Below are 20,963 nucleotides of genomic sequence, written 5' to 3'. Positions count from 1 at the left end.
TATCCACTGAGCCAAACCGGATTCGGCAGTATACGTTACTTTTTAAGTTACCAGCATTCCTTGAATTACTGACATCAAATTAGGGAATATTTTAATGTATGGCTAGTTACATAAAACCTTTTTCTCTCTATTTTGAGTGTGATAGGAAATGGTCTCATTGTGATTGCATGGTTGGAGGAGAAGGGATAGGTAAAGAATATTTACAGTGACCAGGATTAAACATGAAAGGGAGCAAGGATGTTGGTCTTAGTGTTTGAGGAGTGTATCCTACTCTATGATGGTGTTGTAGAGAGGATGATGCTATGAGTGACAAATGTAAACCTAAGAGATTTACTGAATCTTTGGCACCCATATGAAAAGATAGAACATGACTCTAGGGTGGTGTGTTAACAATATTTAGAATGAGTATATATATGGCTGACCATTGATTTGGAGTATCTGAATGGTTACACAAGAACAGGCCAAGGGTACTTCTGCAAGTCAGATGCAGTGTCTTAAGGGGTTAATGAAATGAGCCTTAAAGAAAAATATTGAGATTATAAGAGTGTAGGTGTGAACATAAGGAGGGAGAGTCATTAGTTCAGGGTTAAGGGTCCATGGTTTCAGTCCTGGCTCTGTCACTTACTGTGGCCTTGGGCAAGTCAGAGCCCTTAACTTCTTTGGGCTTTTATGTCTTTACTTCTATAATAGGAACTTGTCTTAAATAATTGAGGCTTTACTTGCTTCACAGAACCCTTCAGGCTGCCACAGACTAGAGAAGAATCAAATGGCTGAGTCTTAGATCTCTTTCATTTCAAAAACAGCAATTTTCCTTACTTGCGCATACTATTATTTATAGAAAGGATTCTCTTGTTTGAAAATTAGAAAGTCATTATTTTGGGTAATCTCTAAAGTTCCATCCAGCTTGGAAATTCTATGATAAGTATATAATTTTATGGTAATTTTGGTCTCTCTTAAAAACAATTCTAAAAATAAAATATGTAAGAGTAACTAACTATTAGGCCCCACTCAAGAACAAACAAACTAACCAGCAATCCATATTTACTTCCTCTCATTTTAATAAATCTGCATTCTTAATTGTCTGCATTCAAGACAGTTTTTAATGTATAATTTTACTATAATGATCACTGTCTAGTATTCTTTATTCAACATTATACATAACCAATAAATGACATATCCTTTTTTTGTTTGTTCTTTAACTTTTTATTTTATTTTTAATATATTTTATTGATTTTTTACAGAGAGGAAGGGAGAGAGATAGAGAGTTAGAAACATCGATGAGAGAGAAACATCGATCAGCTGCCTCCTGCACATCTCCCACTGGGGATATGCTCGCAACCCAGGTACATGCCCTTGACCGGAATCGAACCCGGGACCTTTCAGTCCGCAGGCCGACGCTCTATCCACTGAGCCAAACCGGTTTCGGCTTAACTTTTTATTTATTGATTGATTTTTGAGAGAGAGATGGATTTGTTGTCCCACCCATCCATGCACTCATTGGGTGATTCCTGCATGTGCTCTCACTGGGATCCAACCCGAAACCTTGGTTCCTGGAGATGATGCTCTAACCAACTGATCTACCCAGCCAGAGCAAGATACAAATTCTTTTTTTTTTTTTTAATATATTTGATTGATTTTTACAGAGAGGAAGGGAGAGGGATAGAGAGTTAGAAACATCGATGAGAGAAACATCGATCAGCTGCCTCCTGCACACCCCCTACTGGGGATGTGCCCACAACCAAGGTCCATGCCCTTGACCGGAATTGAACCTGGGACCTTTCAGTCCGCAGGCCGGCGCTCTTTCCACTGAGCCAAACCAGTTAGGGCAAGATACAAATTCTTGAAACTGAAAGCAGTGACCTATTGGTATTATGGCTCTGTGTGAAAGTCCTTTGTGAATCAAAGTGTTAGACAAATGTATTCTTGATGAACAAGGTACAGAGAACCTCAGATGTATCACGTGTGTAGGGAGTCCCACATGCTTTTCTTAAATTGCTTTTAAAATTGTTTGGTGCTCATTTTTTAAATAAGTCTTAGAGATTTGAGAATTGAATAATTTAAATGACTTTGTATCTAGAAAATTAATAAAACAAAATGTATCCTTTTTGTTTGAAACAGACTTACAAAGAACATTTAGAAGGACAGAAACATAAAAAAAAAGAAGCTGCATTGAAAGCCTCACAAAATACCAGCAGCAGCAGCAACTCTGCTCGTGGGACTCAGAATCAGCTGCGCTGCGAGCTCTGCGATGTGTCTTGTACAGGAGCAGATGCATATGCTGCCCACATTCGTGGTGCTAAGCATCAGAAAGTAGGTGTTTTTCCCACACCGCCTTCTGTCTTCCTCTGTTGTTTTTTACCTTTTCAGTAGGGAGCTGGGGGGAGCGGTGTAAGCAAAAGTGGCTCCAAAACTCTGTGGGATAAGCCTTGTTTATGTGCTCACACACATAAAAGAAGACTAGAGGCCTGTCTTTAAACTGAACTAGATCATTTATTCTATCAATTGGAAAATTGTATGTTTATTTTCCTCCTTTTGTCATGCTTAAGTGTAGGTTGGTATGCATGTGGCCAAGTCATTTCATCTCTCTCTGCCTTAGTTTTCTCACTGATAATAGGTGGAATATGTTTCCTTATCTGCTTCATAGAGGTTATTTGGAAAATAATGAGTTTGTGTATGAAAATATATAGCAAAAGATATCATTTGTATTTTAATTTTATAATTTCTTTTAGATGAACTTGAAAATCTATATTCTGAGTTTCCAACAAATAAATGTGCTTTTATTTATTTTTTTGTAGGTGGTTAAATTACACACAAAACTTGGTAAACCCATTCCTTCAACAGAACCAAATGTTGTTAGCCAAGCTACTTCTTCAACAGCTGTGTCTGTTACAAAACCGACTGCCTCTCCTTCAAGCATTGCAGCAAGCAATTGTACTGTGAATACTTCATCAATTGCAACTTCTTCAGTGAAAGGTCTTACAGCTACAGGAAACTCGTCTCTTAATAGCACATCCAACACTAAAGTGTCAGCAGTGCCTACAAGTATGGCTGCCAAGAAGACATCTACACCCAAAATAAACTTTGTTGGCAAGTACTGAAGATTCTTTATGTTCTTCCCAACTCCATCAAAGTAACATTTCTCTTCAGTCCAGGACTAACCCTTCTGCTTATGGTCTTGTACCCACCTCCTCCCTTCTTCTCTGGGACCTTGTTGAATCACATATCTCTATTTTTTTCTTGAATTTTTAGTCAGTCCTCTAATGGTTTCTTCTCTCTTCCCTTCAGCCATGCAGGTATACCTTTATCTTTCATGGTCTTAAATTTTAAAAAGATCTTTTCCCATTCCGGTTATCCTTTCAAGCTGCTGAATTAATTCTTTCTCTACTTCTCTACTTCTTATCCAGTCTCCAGTCAGTTAGTGTTTCCACTCTACCCTTTTCTGAGCCTGCTCTCAAGAATCACCAAAAACCTAATTGCAAAATTCAGTGGCCAGTTTTCAGTTTCATCCTGTAGACCTCTCTAACTTTTGACATAGTTGACTGCTATACCGTAAACCTTAAGATATGTCTCTGTCTCTCTAGTTATTGTCTGTCTACCCACCCCTTTCTCAGGTATCTTTATTGGTTCTCCTGCCTTCATGTTCACTGAATGGTGGTGTTCTAAGATTCTGATTCTGTTCTCATCTTACTCTTCTCATCCAGTATTCATGAGTGGTCTCATCCATTCCAATGTGTACAGTAACTTTAAAATCTTTTGGGCAAAGTCAAAACCCCCATCTGAATCTAGAGCCATATTTTAGGTAGCCCTGGTCATGATCTGAACAGCTTTATTGATGCCTACCAGTGTCTCCTTACCCATTGTCTTATTATAAGAGTACCACGAAATGATCTCATAAAATTGCTTGGAAAACTGACATTTTTTCCTATTTATTGCCTCCTCTAATTGTTTACCTGTCCTTTTGTTTCTATCACAATATTTCTACCCCCCCAAGAAAATGTCATCTTCATAGCCACTGCCTTGTTTTTTTAGGCCTTCAAAGTCTGCTCCTCAGCTGGCCAGTGTGGCTCAGCGGTTGAGTGTTGACCCAGGAACTAAGAGGTCACGGGTTAGATTCCTGGTCAGAGCACTTGTCCAAGTTGCAGGCTTGTTCCCCGGGGGGGGGCATGTAGGAGGCAGCCCATTGATGATGTTTCTCTCTCATTGATGTTTCTATCTCTCGCCCTCTTCCTTCTCTCTCTAAAAATCAATAAAAACATATAACAGATACCTCTCCTTTTTAAAAAAAAGTCTGCTCCTCAGAGCTTTGTCTTTATTGCATCCAGTCTCTCCAACACATGTCGAAGTCATTTTGTGAAAATACATTTTAAATTATATTAGACTCCTGATTAGAAGCTTTCATTGTCATTCTTCTTGGTATGGGCAAAAACCCTCTATGTTCCTTAATTATGTCATCAAGGCCTTTCCCATTCGGGCTCCTGCCTCATCATCAGTCATCATCTCTGCTTAGGTAGTAATTCATAGTGAATTACTGAAGCTGCCTTAAATTTACTGCAGTCTTTTTAACTTGATGTTGTTGTGCTTTTTTGTACATCCTGTTCTTTTTGTTTAGACATTATTCTCTTCTTTCTGCCTGTCCAGTTCATACTCGGTACTCTTCTTTCAAAGCCCAGCTCAAGTGTCACACACTTGGTGAAGCCTTTTCTAACTGGATCAGGTTAAAGGGTAGTGGTTTCTTTGCTTTGCATTCTACAGTACTCTGTTCATACTTAGCACAGCCCTTATCACATTGTATTATAATTAGTTGTTTCTTCCCTTAATTGTTGGCACCTCAGAAGCAGCTACATTGTTTTATTCTTATATTACCAGAATGTAGGACAGTGCCCAGTTCCATTGGCAAAGAACTGGGGATACCAGCGTGAATAAGGCTTTTCAGGCACTTGCCGTTTACTTTTAGGTACTTGATGTTACGAGAACCATAGTGGGGACAGAGAGGAGTGTTGAGTGTGGGTGGTGAAGAAGGGGAAAATCCAGATGTGTATTTCAATAGGGTAAAGAAGCCAAGTGGTTTATGTGGTTCTTCAAATTTCTGATCTATTGTGTGTCAAGCAGGGGTTTGACTTTTGGTAGAAAAGATAATTTTGTCTGAAGTTTTTGTTGTATCAGGTTATACATTTACACAAAAAAGAAAGTTAAAATTACTGTAATTCTCTTATGCGTTTCTAGGTGGTAATAAGCTGCAATCAACAGGAAATAAAACAGAAGACTTAAAAGGAACAGAATCTGTTAAAGGCACTCCTGTTCCTTCTGTACAGATCCCAGAAGTGAAGCCAGACACAGTGTCAGAACCAGTCACGCCTGCCTCTCTGGCTGCTCTGCAGAGTGATGTGCAGCCAGTGGGCCATGACTACGTGGAGGAGGTATTGACTCAAGAACACCATTGCTGTGAGATGAGGAAAGGGGAAGAGGGTGTCGCTTTGTTGTAGGCATGTTTTTCATGTAAAATTAAATTATAGTCCATTAGGTTTAAGTTACTTGTGAAGGAATATCAAAGGGATCTTCTTAAGGGTTTTAAAAAGCATGTCCTTTAAGCTTGTCTAAGTAACATTACAATATTTTTGTTATCTCTTTCCCTGCTAAAACAGTAAAGTAACTCTCCATTTATTTGGTAGATATTCTTCTATCTTTCAACTGCCCTGACCATAAAAATTTTAAAAATTGCGAACACCAAATATTTTGATAAAGCCAATACTTTTTTTCTAACAATCACTTAGTTTCATGTGTAAAATTAAGGTTGTTGATTTATTTTTTATTTATTTATTTTAATACGTTTTTATTCATTTCAGAGAGAGGAAGGGAGAGAGAGAGAGAAACATCAAAGATGAGAGAGAATCATTGATCAGTTGCCTCCTGCAAATCCCCTACTGGGGTTAGAGCCCAAAACCTGTGCATGTGCCCTGACAAGGAAATGATCCAGTGATCTCTTGGTGCATGGGTCGATGTTCAGTCCACTGAGCCACACTGGCTGGGCAGGGTTGTTAATTTAAAAGATCCTGTTTATTTGGTTTTTCAAGCTGATTAGAAAATTATTCCTGTTTTATCGAAAAGTAAGCTCAGTAAATAGAGGAATGAGGGAACATCAGAGAGTCTTGATATCAATATTTGCCGTTAGTAGAAAGACTAACATGGAGTGATGTAGCACTAGTCTTTACTCTTTATTGTAGAACATATGTAAGTCTCTGAAATTCAGTGTCTACATCTATAAAATTTGGCTATTCCCTAACAAAGTTATGAAGATTGAATGAAATAAAGTGCCTAGCATATTGTAGATTTTTGGTAAATATTTTTCCTTTATTCTTTTTCTCTCAAGTTATGTTGAGTTCTTTGTTTACAAGGTAGAAAACTGGGTTATGAAGTTTATCAGTAGTTCACATACAATTTATTTTAAAAGAGTAAGATTTGAAAAAATGTATGCCTCCAGAACCCCATAATTTCCAGTGATAATAAAGTAATTCCAAACTTCAGATAGATGCATTCAAAGCTAGTCTTTAAATTGCCCTGACAATTTGAACGTAGTATTCATCATAAACTTCTTAATAAGATTCTAGTCTACTTGTCTTCCTAACTGGTTGTACAGTTAGAAAAAATTGACATTGATTTTCCACGAAGTTACATTGAGCTTTATCTTTAATCATCTTTATCTTCATTTTCAATAACAGTATCTGATATTCAGTAACTATTTATTAGAGAATTTAAGGTATCTAATTGTTTTTAAATGTTTACATACAGATAAAAGTATTAAAATTGCAGTTAATTACAAAAGCAAATACATGCTAACATCTTGTATGCTAACACTACAGTTAGAAAATTCTAACAGTTTGTTTTTATAGATCATCCTTTTAAAAAATTTTAGCCATTGCCTATCTTTTTTCCTCTTAATTTTTCACAATTTTTTTTTTTATCAGAGAATCTGGGAGGCCATATGAATGAAATCTTCAACTGTAACATTTCCATTATAACTCTTGGATTTTTTTCCCCTTGCATCAAGGTACGAAACGATGAGGGAAAAGTAATTCGATTCCATTGTAAATTATGCGAGTGCAGCTTTAATGATCCCAATGCTAAGGAAATGCACTTAAAAGGGCGAAGACACAGACTTCAATATAAAGTGAGTAAAAATTTCAACTTTTTCTCTTTTTTTTTTTAAAAAACAGCTTGGAACATTCTAGATGTAAAATAAAGATTCTAAACATAACTCACTGAGTCCATGAATTCCCACGCCAAGATTAGCACATTATGTCTCACTTAGATTCAGATGTTTGATTTTTACTGATCAGTTTGTTATACTTAGGAAAGAAGATTATAACCATATTTCATCATTCTCAGTGACTGTAGCTAAATTATAACATTGCTTGGATCAAGTGATCATGTAAAGATAATTTTTTCACATAATAAAGTGTTTTGAAAGAAGTGTCAGGTCTCCATTTACCTACTTTATCTTGGTAGAATTCCCACTAAAATGAATTTTGAGATAAGGAATTCTTTATTGAAAACACTTCAAGCATTAAGTTAAATATAAATATTATAGGTAAAGTTTTTACTTAGGCTGAACTAATCTAATGCATTAGATTCATGTTTTCTCTTTTAAACACAGGGGTGGTGAAAATTAAATTGTTAAAGGGCAATACTTTTTTATGAAAAGAAACTTTTTAATTCCACACTTAGACATTTAGAATCATCTATTTACAAAAAAATAAAGGAAAGTTAAATATTCATTCGTCCCCTAAGGATCTCTTCTATTGGTCAGCACTAAGGCATGTACTTTTTACATACTAAGTATATAATTTTAAACTTGGAATAATTAAGAATTTTAGGGGTGGGAAGAAAACGAATATTAATGTATTCTGAATCTTTCCTCTGATTCAACTTATATGTTGAATTTACTCTTTATATAATAGGAAATTTGTAACTAAAAAATCTCTATGATGAAAGAATATGTGGGATTGTATGTGTAGATTGTTGGAAGGGGGTGCTAGTTTTTGAAATGTCTTGTCTATATTAACAGAAAAAAGTCAATCCAGATTTGCAAGTAGAAGTAAAGCCCAGTATTCGAGCAAGAAAGATTCAAGAAGAGAAAATGAGGAAGCAAATGCAGAAAGAGGAGTACTGGCGGAGACGAGAAGAAGAAGAGCGCTGGAGAATGGAAATGAGGTAATTTCTTTAGCTTTTAGTAGCATACGTGATTCAGCCTTCTTAAAAAAAAAAAGTGGCTATTCTAAGTATGTGACTCCCATTCAAAGCAGTCCAGATTTATTTCATGTACTTTTAATTTTCACGTTACAGGAAGATCCTAGGGGCAGAAAAGAAATGCATTAGAGTAAGTTATTGACTATTCTAATATTTGACTATGGCCTTGGTATTAGGAATTATGTGGTTAAGTGCATCTTACATGTATTAAATATGTGAAGAAATAGTTTAATGTTATAAATATATGCCTCAGTTTAAAACAAGCAAAACATTTGGCTACATGCTAAAAATATTGAATATAAGATTTGGTAAAGCCTAGACATCTTAGTGTTTTTTTGTTTTTTCCACAGGTAACTTATACATTTATTTCATACCAAAAAAGTTATGTGCAACAAATAAACATTCTTACATATTTACATTTGGTTTTGGTTTTTTTACCAGTTCATAAAACCGTGTACTAAATCTCTGATAAAGAATATTCCTATGTAATATTAAAGGGGAAATCTGCCCAGTGAACCCCATTTTATTTATTTATTTATTTCAATACTAGAGGCCCGGTGCACAAAAATTTGTGTACTCCGGGGGGAGAGGGGGTCCCTCAGCCCGGCCTGTGCCCTCTCGCAGTCTGGGACCCCTCGGGAGATAATGTCCTGCTGGCTTAGGCCCGCTCCCAGGTGGCAGAGGGCAGGCCCAATCCCTAGGTGCAGCCCCTGGTCAGGCTCAGAGCAGGGCCGATTGGGGAGTTGGGGCACCGCCCCCTGTCACGCACAGAGCAGGGTCGATCAGGGGGTTGGGGAGCTCCCCCCGTCACTCACAGAGCAGGGCTCATCAGGGGGTTGAGGAGCTCCCCCCTGTCACTCACAGAGTAGGGCCGATAGGGGAGTTGGGGCACCGCCCCCTGTCACACACAGAGCAGGGTGGATCAGGGGGTTGGGGCGCCGCCACTGTCACACTCAGGGCAGGGCCGGTGGGGAGGTTATGGCTCTACCCTGTCACACACAGAGCAGGGCCCGTGGGGGGCAGGAGGGGGGTTGGGGCGCCGCACCTTGTCACACAGAGAGCAGGGCCGATCAGGGGGTTTGGTCGCTGCCCCCTGTCACGCTGATCCCGGTGCTGGGAGGCCTCACGGCTCTGCTGATCTCAGTGATGGGAGGCATATTACCCTTTTACTATATAGGATAGAAGCCTGGTGCACGGGTGGGGCTGGCTGGTTTGCCCTCAAGGGTGTCCTGGATCAGGGTGGGGGTCCCTACTGGGGTGCCTGGCTAGCCTGGGTGAGGGGATGATGGCTGTTTGCAGCTGGTCACACACCCTTCAGGGTGGGGGTCCCCACTGGGGTGCCTGGCCAGCCTGGGTGAGGGGCTGAGGGCCGTATTCAGGCTGGCGGGTGACTGAAGCTCCCAACCTGTCCTTTTTTCCTTTTTTTTCCATTCTGGGCCAGCTTTAGCTCTGAGGCTCGGCTCCAGCTATGAGACTTCCACTGCTGAAAGCAGGTTTCTGGCCTTTGTTTACCCTTCTGTATTTGAAACAATGTTGCGGTCCTGCTGGCTGAAGCCCGGGGTTTTGTTTAGCTTCTATTTTTGTAACATAGTTGCTTAGAGTTGCAGCTGAGAGGCCGGCAAGGCAGGCAGGGAAGCTTGGCTTCCTCCGTCACTAAAGCAAGCAAGCCTCATGTTAGCTTCCAGCTGCCTGGCTGCTGGCCGCCATCTTGGCTCTCAGTTAATTTGCATATTGCCCTGATTAGCCAATGGGAAGGGTAGCGGTCGTACACTAATTACCATGTTTCTCTTTTATTAGATAGGATATTGATTTTTTTACAGAGAGGAAGGGAGAGGGATAGAGAGTTAGAAACATCGATGAGAGAGAAACATTGATCAGCTGCCTCCTGCACATTCCCTACTGGGGATGTGCCTGCAACCCAGGTACATGCCCCTGACTGGAATCTAACCTGGGACCCTTCAGTCTCCCTGCAGGCTGACGCTCTATCCACTGAGCCAAACTGGTTAGAGCCAGTGAACTCTATTTTAAATGAATGTTTACTCTGGAGTTTAAGGCATTAGTAATAAATATATTTGATGGGACATACTATACAGATCATATACCTCATACTTCGGCCATGCTTAATAGTTTTATAAGAAAGCATTTCATCTTTTCTAATTTGTTAAAAATATGTGTAACCAAGTGGCCCGGGCTCCCACCACATCACACCCCTTTTGTTTTATTGAAGGGTAGTTCTCACAAATGAGGAATCATAAGTGCTGCCTAATGTGGTGTCTGAGTAGCGAGAGATTATTCCAGCGTTTGCATGTTAGGTGCTCCTTCCCAAATAAGTTACCAACAAAGGAAGTGGGTTTCTTGTTGGCATGTGTTTGATACTGATTTTCAAGGTCTGTCAGCATTCCCTGCTGTCAGGTAGAGGTGAACTGATAGCTGGAGCTAACCTTGCACTTTTGCTGTTAGTCTTAAAAGGCAATAAAAGCAAATTAAGGGTAACAAATAGTTTTAATTTCACTATAGTCTCGGTCCTCTATCTTAGCTAGTTGGTCCAAAGATCTCTTGTACCAAAAGATCTTTGTGGCTTCGAATGCAAATAGTCACTGGACTTAAGATGTAAGTTTACCCTCACTGACAGCAACTAGCTGTAATGAAACATCAAATGAGGTTTGGAGAACCTAGATTCCCTAAAATTTATCATCTAACGACAACTCTTATTTCTTCAAATGATGTGACTGTCAAGTTAATAGGAGGCTTCAATTTACAAATCGTTTAAAAAATCAAGAAGTGTGGAATTACTGCCAAAAACAGAAATTTAATTTTTCCCCTTATCTGTTCTTCAATGTTGGTGGCTAGTAATTTTAAAATACAGTAGGTCCTTGGGTTACGTTGGAGATCCGTTCCTACGGCGTGACGTAAGGTGATTTTCGCCATAAGTCAGACTCAACCTCCGTAAGCACCTATGTCACTCACATGGAGCACATACACAGCAGTAATGAAGAGAAACAGTAAAAAAAAATTTAAAAGAAAGATAACAATTCCTGACCTTTACTTGTGGTAAATAAATAAGAAACATAAAGCACATATGTACATATGTCGAAATGATGGAACTTTTTTTTCTTTTAATAAATAAATGGGAGATGGTGACGAAACGATGTATGTCGAGTCCGATGTAACCCGAGGACTATCTGTAGTCGTAACTGTACTGGAATTTTAAAACATGGCATCTGTTTTCCCCCTCCTCTGGGATGACTTTGAGGATGTAGAGGGAGCCCACACTCTTCCAGGGCACAAGTACCACATAGCACCCAGCAGGGCCTGTGGCTCACTGAGACGTCAGCATTACAAGCTGTCGTGCAGGCAGCACATGTTCGTCACTCAGCGAGAAAAAGGTGGTTAGTTCTGGGTCATAGGAATGTGGCCATTTTATTAATACAACTTAGTGTGTTTTTTAAGAAGGCAGTTTATTCTAGAAAGTTTAGAGCAGTGGTTCTCAACCTTCCTAATGCTGCGACCCTTTAATACAGTTCCTCATGTTGTGGTGACCCCCAACCATAAAATTATTTTCGTTGCTACTTCATAACTGTAATTTTGCTACTGTTATGAATCGTCATGTAAATATCTGATATGCAGGATGTATTTTCATTGTTACAAATTGAACATAATTAAAGCATAGTGATTAATCACAAAAACAATATGTAATTATATATGTGTTTTCCGATGGTCTTAGGCGACCCCTGTAAAAGAGTCGTTCGACCCCCAAAGGGGTCACGACCCACAGGTTGAGAACTGCTGGTTTAGAGGCTACAGGGAAGGAGAAATGAGAAACATCATTCAGAGAGATCTTCATTTTTATTGGTTTTAAGTGATATGTCTTTAAATGGTACAATTCATATATATTTAGTTATGCAGTCATCACCACAATCAACTTTTGAACATTGTCATCACCTCCCCAAAAAACCACAAACCCATTAGCAACCCCTCCATCTACCCATAGGCAACCATTACTACACTTCTGTCTCTGGAGATTTGCCTGTTCTGGAGATTTCATATAAATGGGATCATACAATAGTTGGTATTTTTTTTGTCTGGCTACTTTCATTTGGCATAAATGATTTCAAGATTCATGCATATTATTGTATATGTCAGTACTTCATTTCTTTTTATGGTATCACATTTTGTTCATCAATTGATGGACAGTTGTGTTTCTACTTTTGTACTATCATGAATACTGCTGCTATGAGTATTTGTGGGCCAGTTTTAAAATGTAATTTCAAAAAATATGAATAAAAGCATAATGTATGCATATTTTATAACACACTTTTTCATTTGCATATCAACCTTTTAAAATACATTTTTATTGATTTCAGAGAGGAAGGGAGAGGGGGAGATAGAAACATCAATGACGAGAGAGAATCATGGGTCAGCTGCCTCCTGCATGCGCCCTACTGGGGATCGAGCCCCCAACCCGGGCATGTGCTCTGACCAGGAATTGAACCGTGATGGTTCACAGGCCAATGCTACATATCAACTTTTATAAAAAAATTAAGCCAGGATTTTTTTTTTCCAAGGCAGCATAGTATTTTTTTGTACAGAGGTAAAATATTCTGTGTAACCAGTTATATATTGTTAGATATTTAGGTTGTTTCCAGTATTTCCCTATTAAAATTACATTGATCATCCTTGAGACTATAAATCATGATTAGTTGCTAACAATAAAATCCCAGAAATGGAAATGTTTGATTTAAAGATACCCATACTTCGGCCTGTACTAGATAGTATAACATTGTGGTCCTTAAATTTTTTGTCTTGGGACTCTTTGTGCTCAATATATGTGAAGACTTCAGTGAGTTTTTGCTTAAGTGGGTTATAGCTATCAAGATTTACTGCGTTAGAAATTAAAACTGAAAAGTTTAAATAGTTATGAATTTAAATTTTAAATGACAAACTATAGTTAAAATGTAGTTAAAATAACATTGAACAATTATATTAGATTAACTATATGATGAAAATTAACTCTAAAATAACTATATTCTTCCCCAGAATCATGAGAATGACATTGTTTTACATTTTTGCAAATCTTTTTAATGTCTGACTTTAAAAAAGGCAGCATAATTCTCATATCTGCATCTATGTTCAATATGTCATGATTACCACATTTTGCCTCTGGATAACTCTATTGTACACAAATAAGAGAATGAAAATGGAAAGGCAAAATAGTGTATTACCCTTATTATGAAAGTAATTTTGAAGTCATTGATTCCTTGAAAGGGGTCTCAGGGGCCATCTGGGGTTCTTGGATCACACTTTGAGATCTGTTGCTAGAACTTACTAAAATAAAATCTCTGCCAGTGAGCGAGCCCTGGCTGGTGTGGCTCAGTTGGTTGGATGTCGTCTTGTGCACCAGGAGGTTGCCAGTTTGATTCCCAGTCCGTGCACATGCCCAGGTTGCAGGGTCGATCTCCAGTAGGGAGGCGTGCAGGAGGCAGCTGATGGATGTTGTGCTCTCATGTCGATGTTTCTCTCTCTAAAAATCAGTAAACGATTCTTTAAAAAAATATCTCTGCCAATGAGAGTGTGAAATGTGAAAGCCATTTGTGTTTCAATTTGAATTGTTTGTATGCCTGGCAAATTGAGTTTTTATTTCATGCTTGACCACTTAATTTCTTCTGTGGTAAATTGCCTGTTTAGTTTTTTACTTACCTGTTATTGATTCATATAGACACTTACGTTATAGATATTGTCATTATTAACATGTTACTTTTAAGTAGCTCTTATTTATGTATTGATTTTTTAAAATGTATTTAAATCTACCAGTAAGTCACATTCTTTTATTTTTATTTTTTATTGATTTCAGAGAGGAAGGGAGAGAGTGGGAGAGATAGAAAAAACAATGATGAGAGAGAATCATTGATTGGCTGCCTCTTGCACACCCTCTACTGGGGATTGAGCCTGAAACCCAGGCATGTGCCCTTGACTGGAATTGAACCAGGGACTCTTCAGTCCGCAGACTGACACTCTATCCACTGAGCCAAACCGGCTAGGACTAAGTCACATTCTTTATGAAGTTTCTGCCTTTGTCATGCTTTGGAAATTCTTTATTCCTGTATTATGCAGTTATTTTATCTGCACTGATATATATTTACTTAAGCACCTACCATGTGCCTGAAGTATTTGGCATTGAGTGTGATTTGGTAAACAATGGATAAAGTTCCATGCCCTTATTTAACTTAAACATCTTTTGTAATAACTGTTCAAAACTGATTAGTTGCTAATAATAAAAGTATTTGGCATTGAGAGCCTTCAAACTGTTTTTATTTTTTTTTCTCTCAAAGCCTAAATAACATTGAAAGTGTGGTCCTAAGTTGGATGACTTAAAAAGCACTGTATTCTCAACCTGACAAAATTGGTAATTTCTACGGTGCTACTTGAGAAGCATACTTCTTATGTTTGTATTAAAAAAAAATTAGTAAAAGCTTATTGTTATAAAAATTAGATTTCCCTTGGGAGTTACTGGTTTCCTAGTTTGAAGCTGAAAATGAGGATAGAAGTGAAAGAGAATCAGATAATGAAAAGAAGTTAGAAAGTGTTGACCATTAAAGCAGAGACTGTCTACTAGCTGTCCACAGGCCAAGTTCAGCCCATGCGTGTTTTATTTGGTATACATAATATTTTTAAATCTGAACTAACGCTTAAAGACCAACATCAAAGACATTTTAAAAACATTAAAATCCTGGTGGCCTTGGGATTATATATATTACATTATGGCAATAATTAATAAGAGCTAAGTCACAACTGTTGTCTCTAGCCAGAACATGCACTTCTACTTTTACCATAGCCTCCATCACTTGTAATATTCCCCAAAATGAGACAGAATGTGAGTTGCCATTTATCATTGTTGTATACTATTGTTGTTCCTCATAGTAGAGAAATGTCTTTGTTTCTACCTATATCATAGAGGAAAAAATTAAAGGTAGTCTTAAGAGGTTCTCTCTAAGCAAAAAAAAAAATAGGAGAGAGCATATTTCTTTGGATACATGAAGAAATTCCTAAGTGTTTGCTTTGGATCTTTCACTCACACACATTATTGGTCTGGACCTGTTAGGCAGGCATTTAAGTTAACAATTTCTCCCTTAAAGAGAAGAGAGAGAGGTTGGAAGGAACGGAGATTCCTGATGCTTGTTCTTTCAACTTTGACCTTACACTGAAATTTTGTTTTGCTTTTCTCTTTGTATTCTCATTTTTTCTTTTCACTTGTATTACTTCTAAATGAAAGCATATAAAGGAAATCAAAGGGGGAAAGGTGTTAGCAAGGCTGATTAGGGTTTTTAAATAGCCTTTTATGTCATTAATGTAAGTTCTTGGGTTGTAATTTTCTTATAGGCTTGTAATGTCATTTTCTGTGTTTCAGACGTTATGAAGAGGATATGTACTGGAGAAGAATGGAGGAAGAACAACATCATTGGGATGATCGCCGCCGAATGCCTGATGGTGGCTATCCTCATGGTCCCCCAGGTCCGCTAGGCCTTCTCGGAGTCCGACCAGGCATGCCTCCTCAGCCACAGGGGCCAGCAGTGAGTGTCCCCTTCATTTATGTGGGGTGAAAACATAGGACTAGTTCAGCATGGGAGGATAACAGTTTTGGGGAGCCAGTTCTTAGACTTAATAATCTCGTAATCACAATGTAAATTCATCTGATTTAGCATCCTCCCCCCGCCCCCTTATTACAGGTTCTTAGTACCTGTCTTTATGTATAAGGAACTTCATAGAATTTCTGAGTCGTTTCTTTCAACGGAAGCTAAATGGGAGTAGAGCTTCTTTGCCAATAGAAAAGATTGTCTTGCCTTTGTTGTTTAGATGTGATCAGCAGGAACTGATTATCTCTCCCTTACCAGTGGTTTAGAATATTTTTTCTTTCAAATCCTGACCATCTAAAACCTACTACTACTTCTGAATTGAGTGCAGGATAAGGGGTAGTACCTAACTAGTTCAAGATTAGCACTACAGTTGATGAATTAGGAAAACTAGAGGAAAGATCTGCATCTCAGAGCATGTGTTCTGTGGAATCTGGCTAAAAGAAGAGACATGGTGAGGGAGACGGGTGGGGGGCTGGAAATTTCATAGAAGTGTTCAGACTACAGAAAACAAGAGGGTCTTTTTGCTTGTTGTTTTTTTTTTTCTGGAGAGCACTTGGAAGAAAACAGCAAATTTCTCCTTTTTAACCTTTTTCATTTGTCTTTACACAGAATAAGCAACAGTAAAACATTTATTAAAAGCAAAAGAATTCTGAATCACTGGTTTTTAAAGTTGAGTAAAAAAGTATCGTAACTTGCCCTAGCCGGTTTGCCTCAGTGGATGGAGCGTCAGCCTGTGGACTAAAGGGTCCCAGGTTCGATTCTGGCCAACGGCACATGCCTGGGTTACAGGCTCTATCCCCAGTGGGGGGCGTGCAGGAGGCAGCCGATCAATGCTTCTCTCTCGTCATTGATGTTTCTATCTCTCTATCCCTCTCCCTTCCTCTCTAAAATCAATAAAAATATATATAAAAAAGTATTGTAACTTGAGATGGCATGTATTATAATTTTGTTTTGAGGCCATGTATATACTTACATATTCTAGGTAGTATAACTTTCCATAGTTTGCATTTTTGTTTTTACTGAAGTAGAAAAAAGGAGAAGATAGTTTTAAATGGACATTTTGCATAATCGACTTTGTTATTGAAAAGATATGATGAAAATATGGAGAGCATTATGCTAAGTGAAATAAGCCAGTCAATGAAGGAAAAATACCACATGATCTCACTCATTCATGGATAATAGAGACCATTATAAACTTTTGAACAATAATAGATACAGAGGCAGAGCTGCCTCAAACAGATTGTCAAACTGCAGCGGGAAGGCCGGGGAGGGTTGGGGGGCAGGAGGTAGGGGGATAAGAGATCAACCAAAGGACTTGTATGCATGCATATAAGCATAACCAATGGACATAAGACACTGGGGGATAGGGGAGGCTAGGGGACTGTCTAGGGCGGGGGGATAAAATGGACACATATGTAATACCCTTTGTAATACTTTAAGCAATAAATAAATAAAAATAATAATAATAATAATTTACTTTTGCTCAGGAAACATTTTTTTAAATGAAGTATTTTTTTTTTCTGTAGCCTTTACGACGTCCTGACTCATCTGATGACCGTTATGTAATGACAAAACATGCAACCATTTACCCAACTGAAGAGGAATTACAGGCAGTTCAGAAAATTGTTTCTATCACTGAACGTGCTTTAAAACTTGTTTCAGACAGTTTGTCTGAACATGAGAAGAGCAAGAACAAGGAAGGAGATGATAAGAAAGAGGGAGGTAAAGACAGGTATGTCTTCAGAGTTATCTACTTGTATGTTTTTGCTTTTCCTTTCATGGACTTACACTTGAAATAAAAGTTATAAAGACTGAAAACTCTGGTGTGGATCTACATGCTTATCATGCTTGTGTTAGATGCCTAGTGTAGTCACCTCTTTTTTGCCAAAACGAGAAATACACGATTCCCTACAATCTCCAGCCTTCTAAATTTACACGTTTTGTTTAAATTTATATAAAACTATTCTGCGTTTGTGTTCAAAGCTGCCTTTGTAGTTTTCTAATTACATTCATATGCTGTTAGTTTTTATTTACTTACTAGAGGCCCGGTGCATGAAATTCGTGCACTTGGGGGGGCGTCCCTCAGCCCAGCCTGCACCCTCTTGCAGTCCGGGAGCCCTCAGGGGATGTCTGACTGATGGGGAGAGGCCTAAGCTGGCAGTAGAACATCCTTAGTGCTGCCATGGAGGCGGGAGAGGCTCCTGCCACCGCCACTGTGCTTGCCAGCCATGAGACCGGCTCAGAGCTTCTGGCTGAGCAGTGCTCCCCCTGTGGGAGCACACTGACTACCAGGGGGCAGCTACTGCATTGACTGTCTGCCCCCTGGTGGTCAGTGCATGTCATAGCATCCAGTTGTTCTGCTGGTCAGTTGATTTGCATATTAGCCTTTTATTATATAGGATTGCATCTGTCCTACATTGTATCTGTTTTATCAACTTTTTTCCTTAGTGCATTGACCATAAAGCCTGAATAAACCCAAGCTTTTGCAACATCTTTCAAGTTTTACATTATGATCTATTAACTTTTAATGTTCCCTTTATTTGGAAATATTTTTGTATGATATTAGAAATGACTCTTATCCTAATTTATAAAATGTGACACAGAAGTGTTAATGTTCTTTGTTTTTCAGTTCTCCCTATGATAACTTAACTCTTCATTTATTTATATTTCTTATCTAGATGAAAGGTACTTCTACAAATATTGAATGTGTTTATACTGTAGTTGATGGAAAATTTAATAGTATAGAAAGTTATTTAATTTACTCTGTGTGGACAAAGACTATCATGGTTCTCGTTGAGAAGAGAAACATAATATAATTTGATTTTACTGCAGAGCTTTAAAAGGAGTTTTGCGAGTGGGAGTATTGGCAAAAGGATTACTTCTCCGAGGAGATAGAAATGTCAACCTTGTTTTGCTGTGCTCAGAGAAACCTTCAAAGACATTATTAACCCGTATTGCAGAAAACCTACCCAAACAGCTTGCTGTAAGTATTATGGAAATGTTCATTTTTACCCCTTGTCTGGTTCAAACGTTTTTGGCAGAACTAACTTACTATTTCAGCTTTAAACCTAAGCCAGCCTTTAAGTTTTTGGTTTCACTTTCCATGTTGAATTTTATTCTTGGTTGTGCGAATTAGTAGGGCTATTTTCTACTTTGTCGTTTTAGGTTTTATAGTGCTTGTAACTGGCATGAAGCCATCTTAGGAATTTATTTTAAAATGTAAAATTGCATGTCCTATTTGTGTTTTTCTAAGATTTGAATCATCAGAGAGAAGGCAGTTGTACAGAACAGAAAGTGATTTCTTTTAAACAAAGGCCACGTATAGCAAGCTTAACTTTTTAAAAATCATGAACCTCTTGGCTACTTACTTGAGTGCATGTTTTTAATAAAATATAATAAAGAAAATAAGCTTTCTGATTTGAATTTCCCTAGTTTATCGTAGTTATTTTAAGTCTTCTCCATATTATAACAGTAGGAATTCCTTCTCCAACGTCCATTTATTAAATCATGGCAATACACAATTAACAGAATATCCCCTTTTGGCTCTACAAAAGCAATTGTTTGAATTTTTTAAGATTTATACATTAGCTTGTTAGAATCTCAGGCTGAGATTTAAAATACAGATTCCTTAACTAATTTTATGTATAAAACTTATTTTAAAACCTTGCAATTTAATTAGGCATTCTAAATCCAAGGACTGACATTTTATTGATACAGTGGGGCCTTGACTTACGAGTGTCCCGACTAATGAGTTTTTCGAGATACAAGCCATCTCTCGGCCAATTTTTTGCTTTGAGTTGCGAGCTAAAATTCGGGTTACGAGCCAGCTTCAGATACCCCACCGCTAGTTGGCACAGCTAACGTCACAGTGAACGCCACAACATCAGCCCAGTGTCACATGTCTCACTTGTTCACTTTTTGATTTGATGTACGAGTAATTTGAGTTACAAGCTCCGTCACGGAATGAATTAAACTCGTAAGTCAGGGCCCCACTGTATTGTAATGAGTCAGAATAAGTAGTACCTGACCACAGCAGAGCAACTATAGCAAGGAATAATGAAGCACATGGTTGAGCTTCAGCTGTTGTCTGCTTTGTATTACCCTTGTTCCAGAGATGAAATTTCTTATTGTGGATGAGTCTTTAAGTATTAGGAGCCAGCAGAATTGGCAATGCCTACTTTTTACCGATACTCGGTTGAGACTGCTGGAACAATGAGGAGAGCGAAGAAGAGGTTTGAGGTCCTTGAAAGAATCATGTAAATTTGCAGGAAACATCTTGGTCCTAATTGTGGTGCTTAGTAAAACCACAAAGCAGGAAATGTTATATCTTAACTAATTAACAGTTAAATAATTAAGCGAAAAGCAGAATATTTTTTCCAAATCAGTCTGTACGTATTGTAAAGTGGATAAGCAAGAGTAATAGAATTCTTCATCATCGTCATAGTTAACATTTATATAGCACTTACTATGTATATACCAGTCTGGTACTGCTTTAAGTGTTTATATAGTTAATTCATTTATTCCTCCAACAATCCTATAAGATAGAATTATTTTTCCCATATTACAGAAGCAGGTATAAGGAAATTCAAGCAATTCTAGAAGAAAGGTGGAGCAATAATTTAATGTTATTTTCATTTAATGCAAGGCTCCCCAAGGGGAGTAGTATATGATCTAGTCCTTATAAAATGGTTGTGGTAGTGAGAAAATGAAAGAGCCATGATGAAACTGCTTTGTCTGATAATGTCAAAGGTCCAGCTAATTATTGTGCTCTTCATTACATAGGTTATAAGTCCTGAGAAGTATGACATAAAATGTGCTGTGTCTGAAGCGGCAATCATTTTGAATTCATGTGTGGAACCCAAAATGCAAGTCACTATCACCCTAACATCTCCAATTATTCGAGAAGAGAACATGAGGGAAGGAGGTTGGAAAGCCATTAAACATTCTATTTTTATATTAACTTTTTTTTTTTCATTTACCTACTCTGAGATGGCATTAAGCCCTAGAAGGCAACATGCTGGCATTACATATGAAGTTGATGGATTTGATTTAAATGTAGCAGCCAGTTTTACTTAAGATCATTTTGCA

At 38.0% G+C, this 20,963-nt stretch overlaps 1 protein-coding gene across 6 annotated transcripts in view; it reads left to right on the top strand.

Moving 5' to 3' along the window:
- Positions 1 to 20,963, top strand: part of ZFR (zinc finger RNA binding protein) — a 72,568-nt gene that overhangs the window by 29,895 nt on the left and 21,710 nt on the right. For 5 of the 6 annotated variants that reach the window (XR_004967839.1, XR_004967840.1, XM_036311072.1 and 2 more), the window contains exons 7-15: positions 2,119 to 2,310; positions 2,796 to 3,087; positions 5,224 to 5,417; positions 7,046 to 7,165; positions 8,063 to 8,208; positions 15,650 to 15,812; positions 17,402 to 17,607; positions 18,708 to 18,858; positions 20,658 to 20,799. Coding sequence is in view for 4 of the 6 variants with exons in the window: in XM_036311072.1 (XP_036166965.1) it covers positions 2,119 to 2,310; positions 2,796 to 3,087; positions 5,224 to 5,417; positions 7,046 to 7,165; positions 8,063 to 8,208; positions 15,650 to 15,812; positions 17,402 to 17,607; positions 18,708 to 18,858; positions 20,658 to 20,799 (1,606 nt within the window). In the remaining 2 variants the exon portion in view is untranslated. The remainder of the gene's footprint in view (positions 1 to 2,118; positions 2,311 to 2,795; positions 3,088 to 5,223; positions 5,418 to 7,045; positions 7,166 to 8,062; positions 8,209 to 15,649; positions 15,813 to 17,401; positions 17,608 to 18,707; positions 18,859 to 20,657; positions 20,800 to 20,963) is intronic. The other variant, XM_036311073.1, reaches the window with a different exon arrangement.

This window comes from Myotis myotis, unplaced genomic scaffold, assembly GCF_014108235.1.
Source record: "Myotis myotis isolate mMyoMyo1 unplaced genomic scaffold, mMyoMyo1.p scaffold_m19_p_5, whole genome shotgun sequence".
NCBI lineage: Eukaryota > Metazoa > Chordata > Mammalia > Chiroptera > Vespertilionidae > Myotis > Myotis myotis.
Note: the sequence above shows the minus strand (reverse complement) of the source record. Positions and strands in the feature narration are given on the sequence as shown.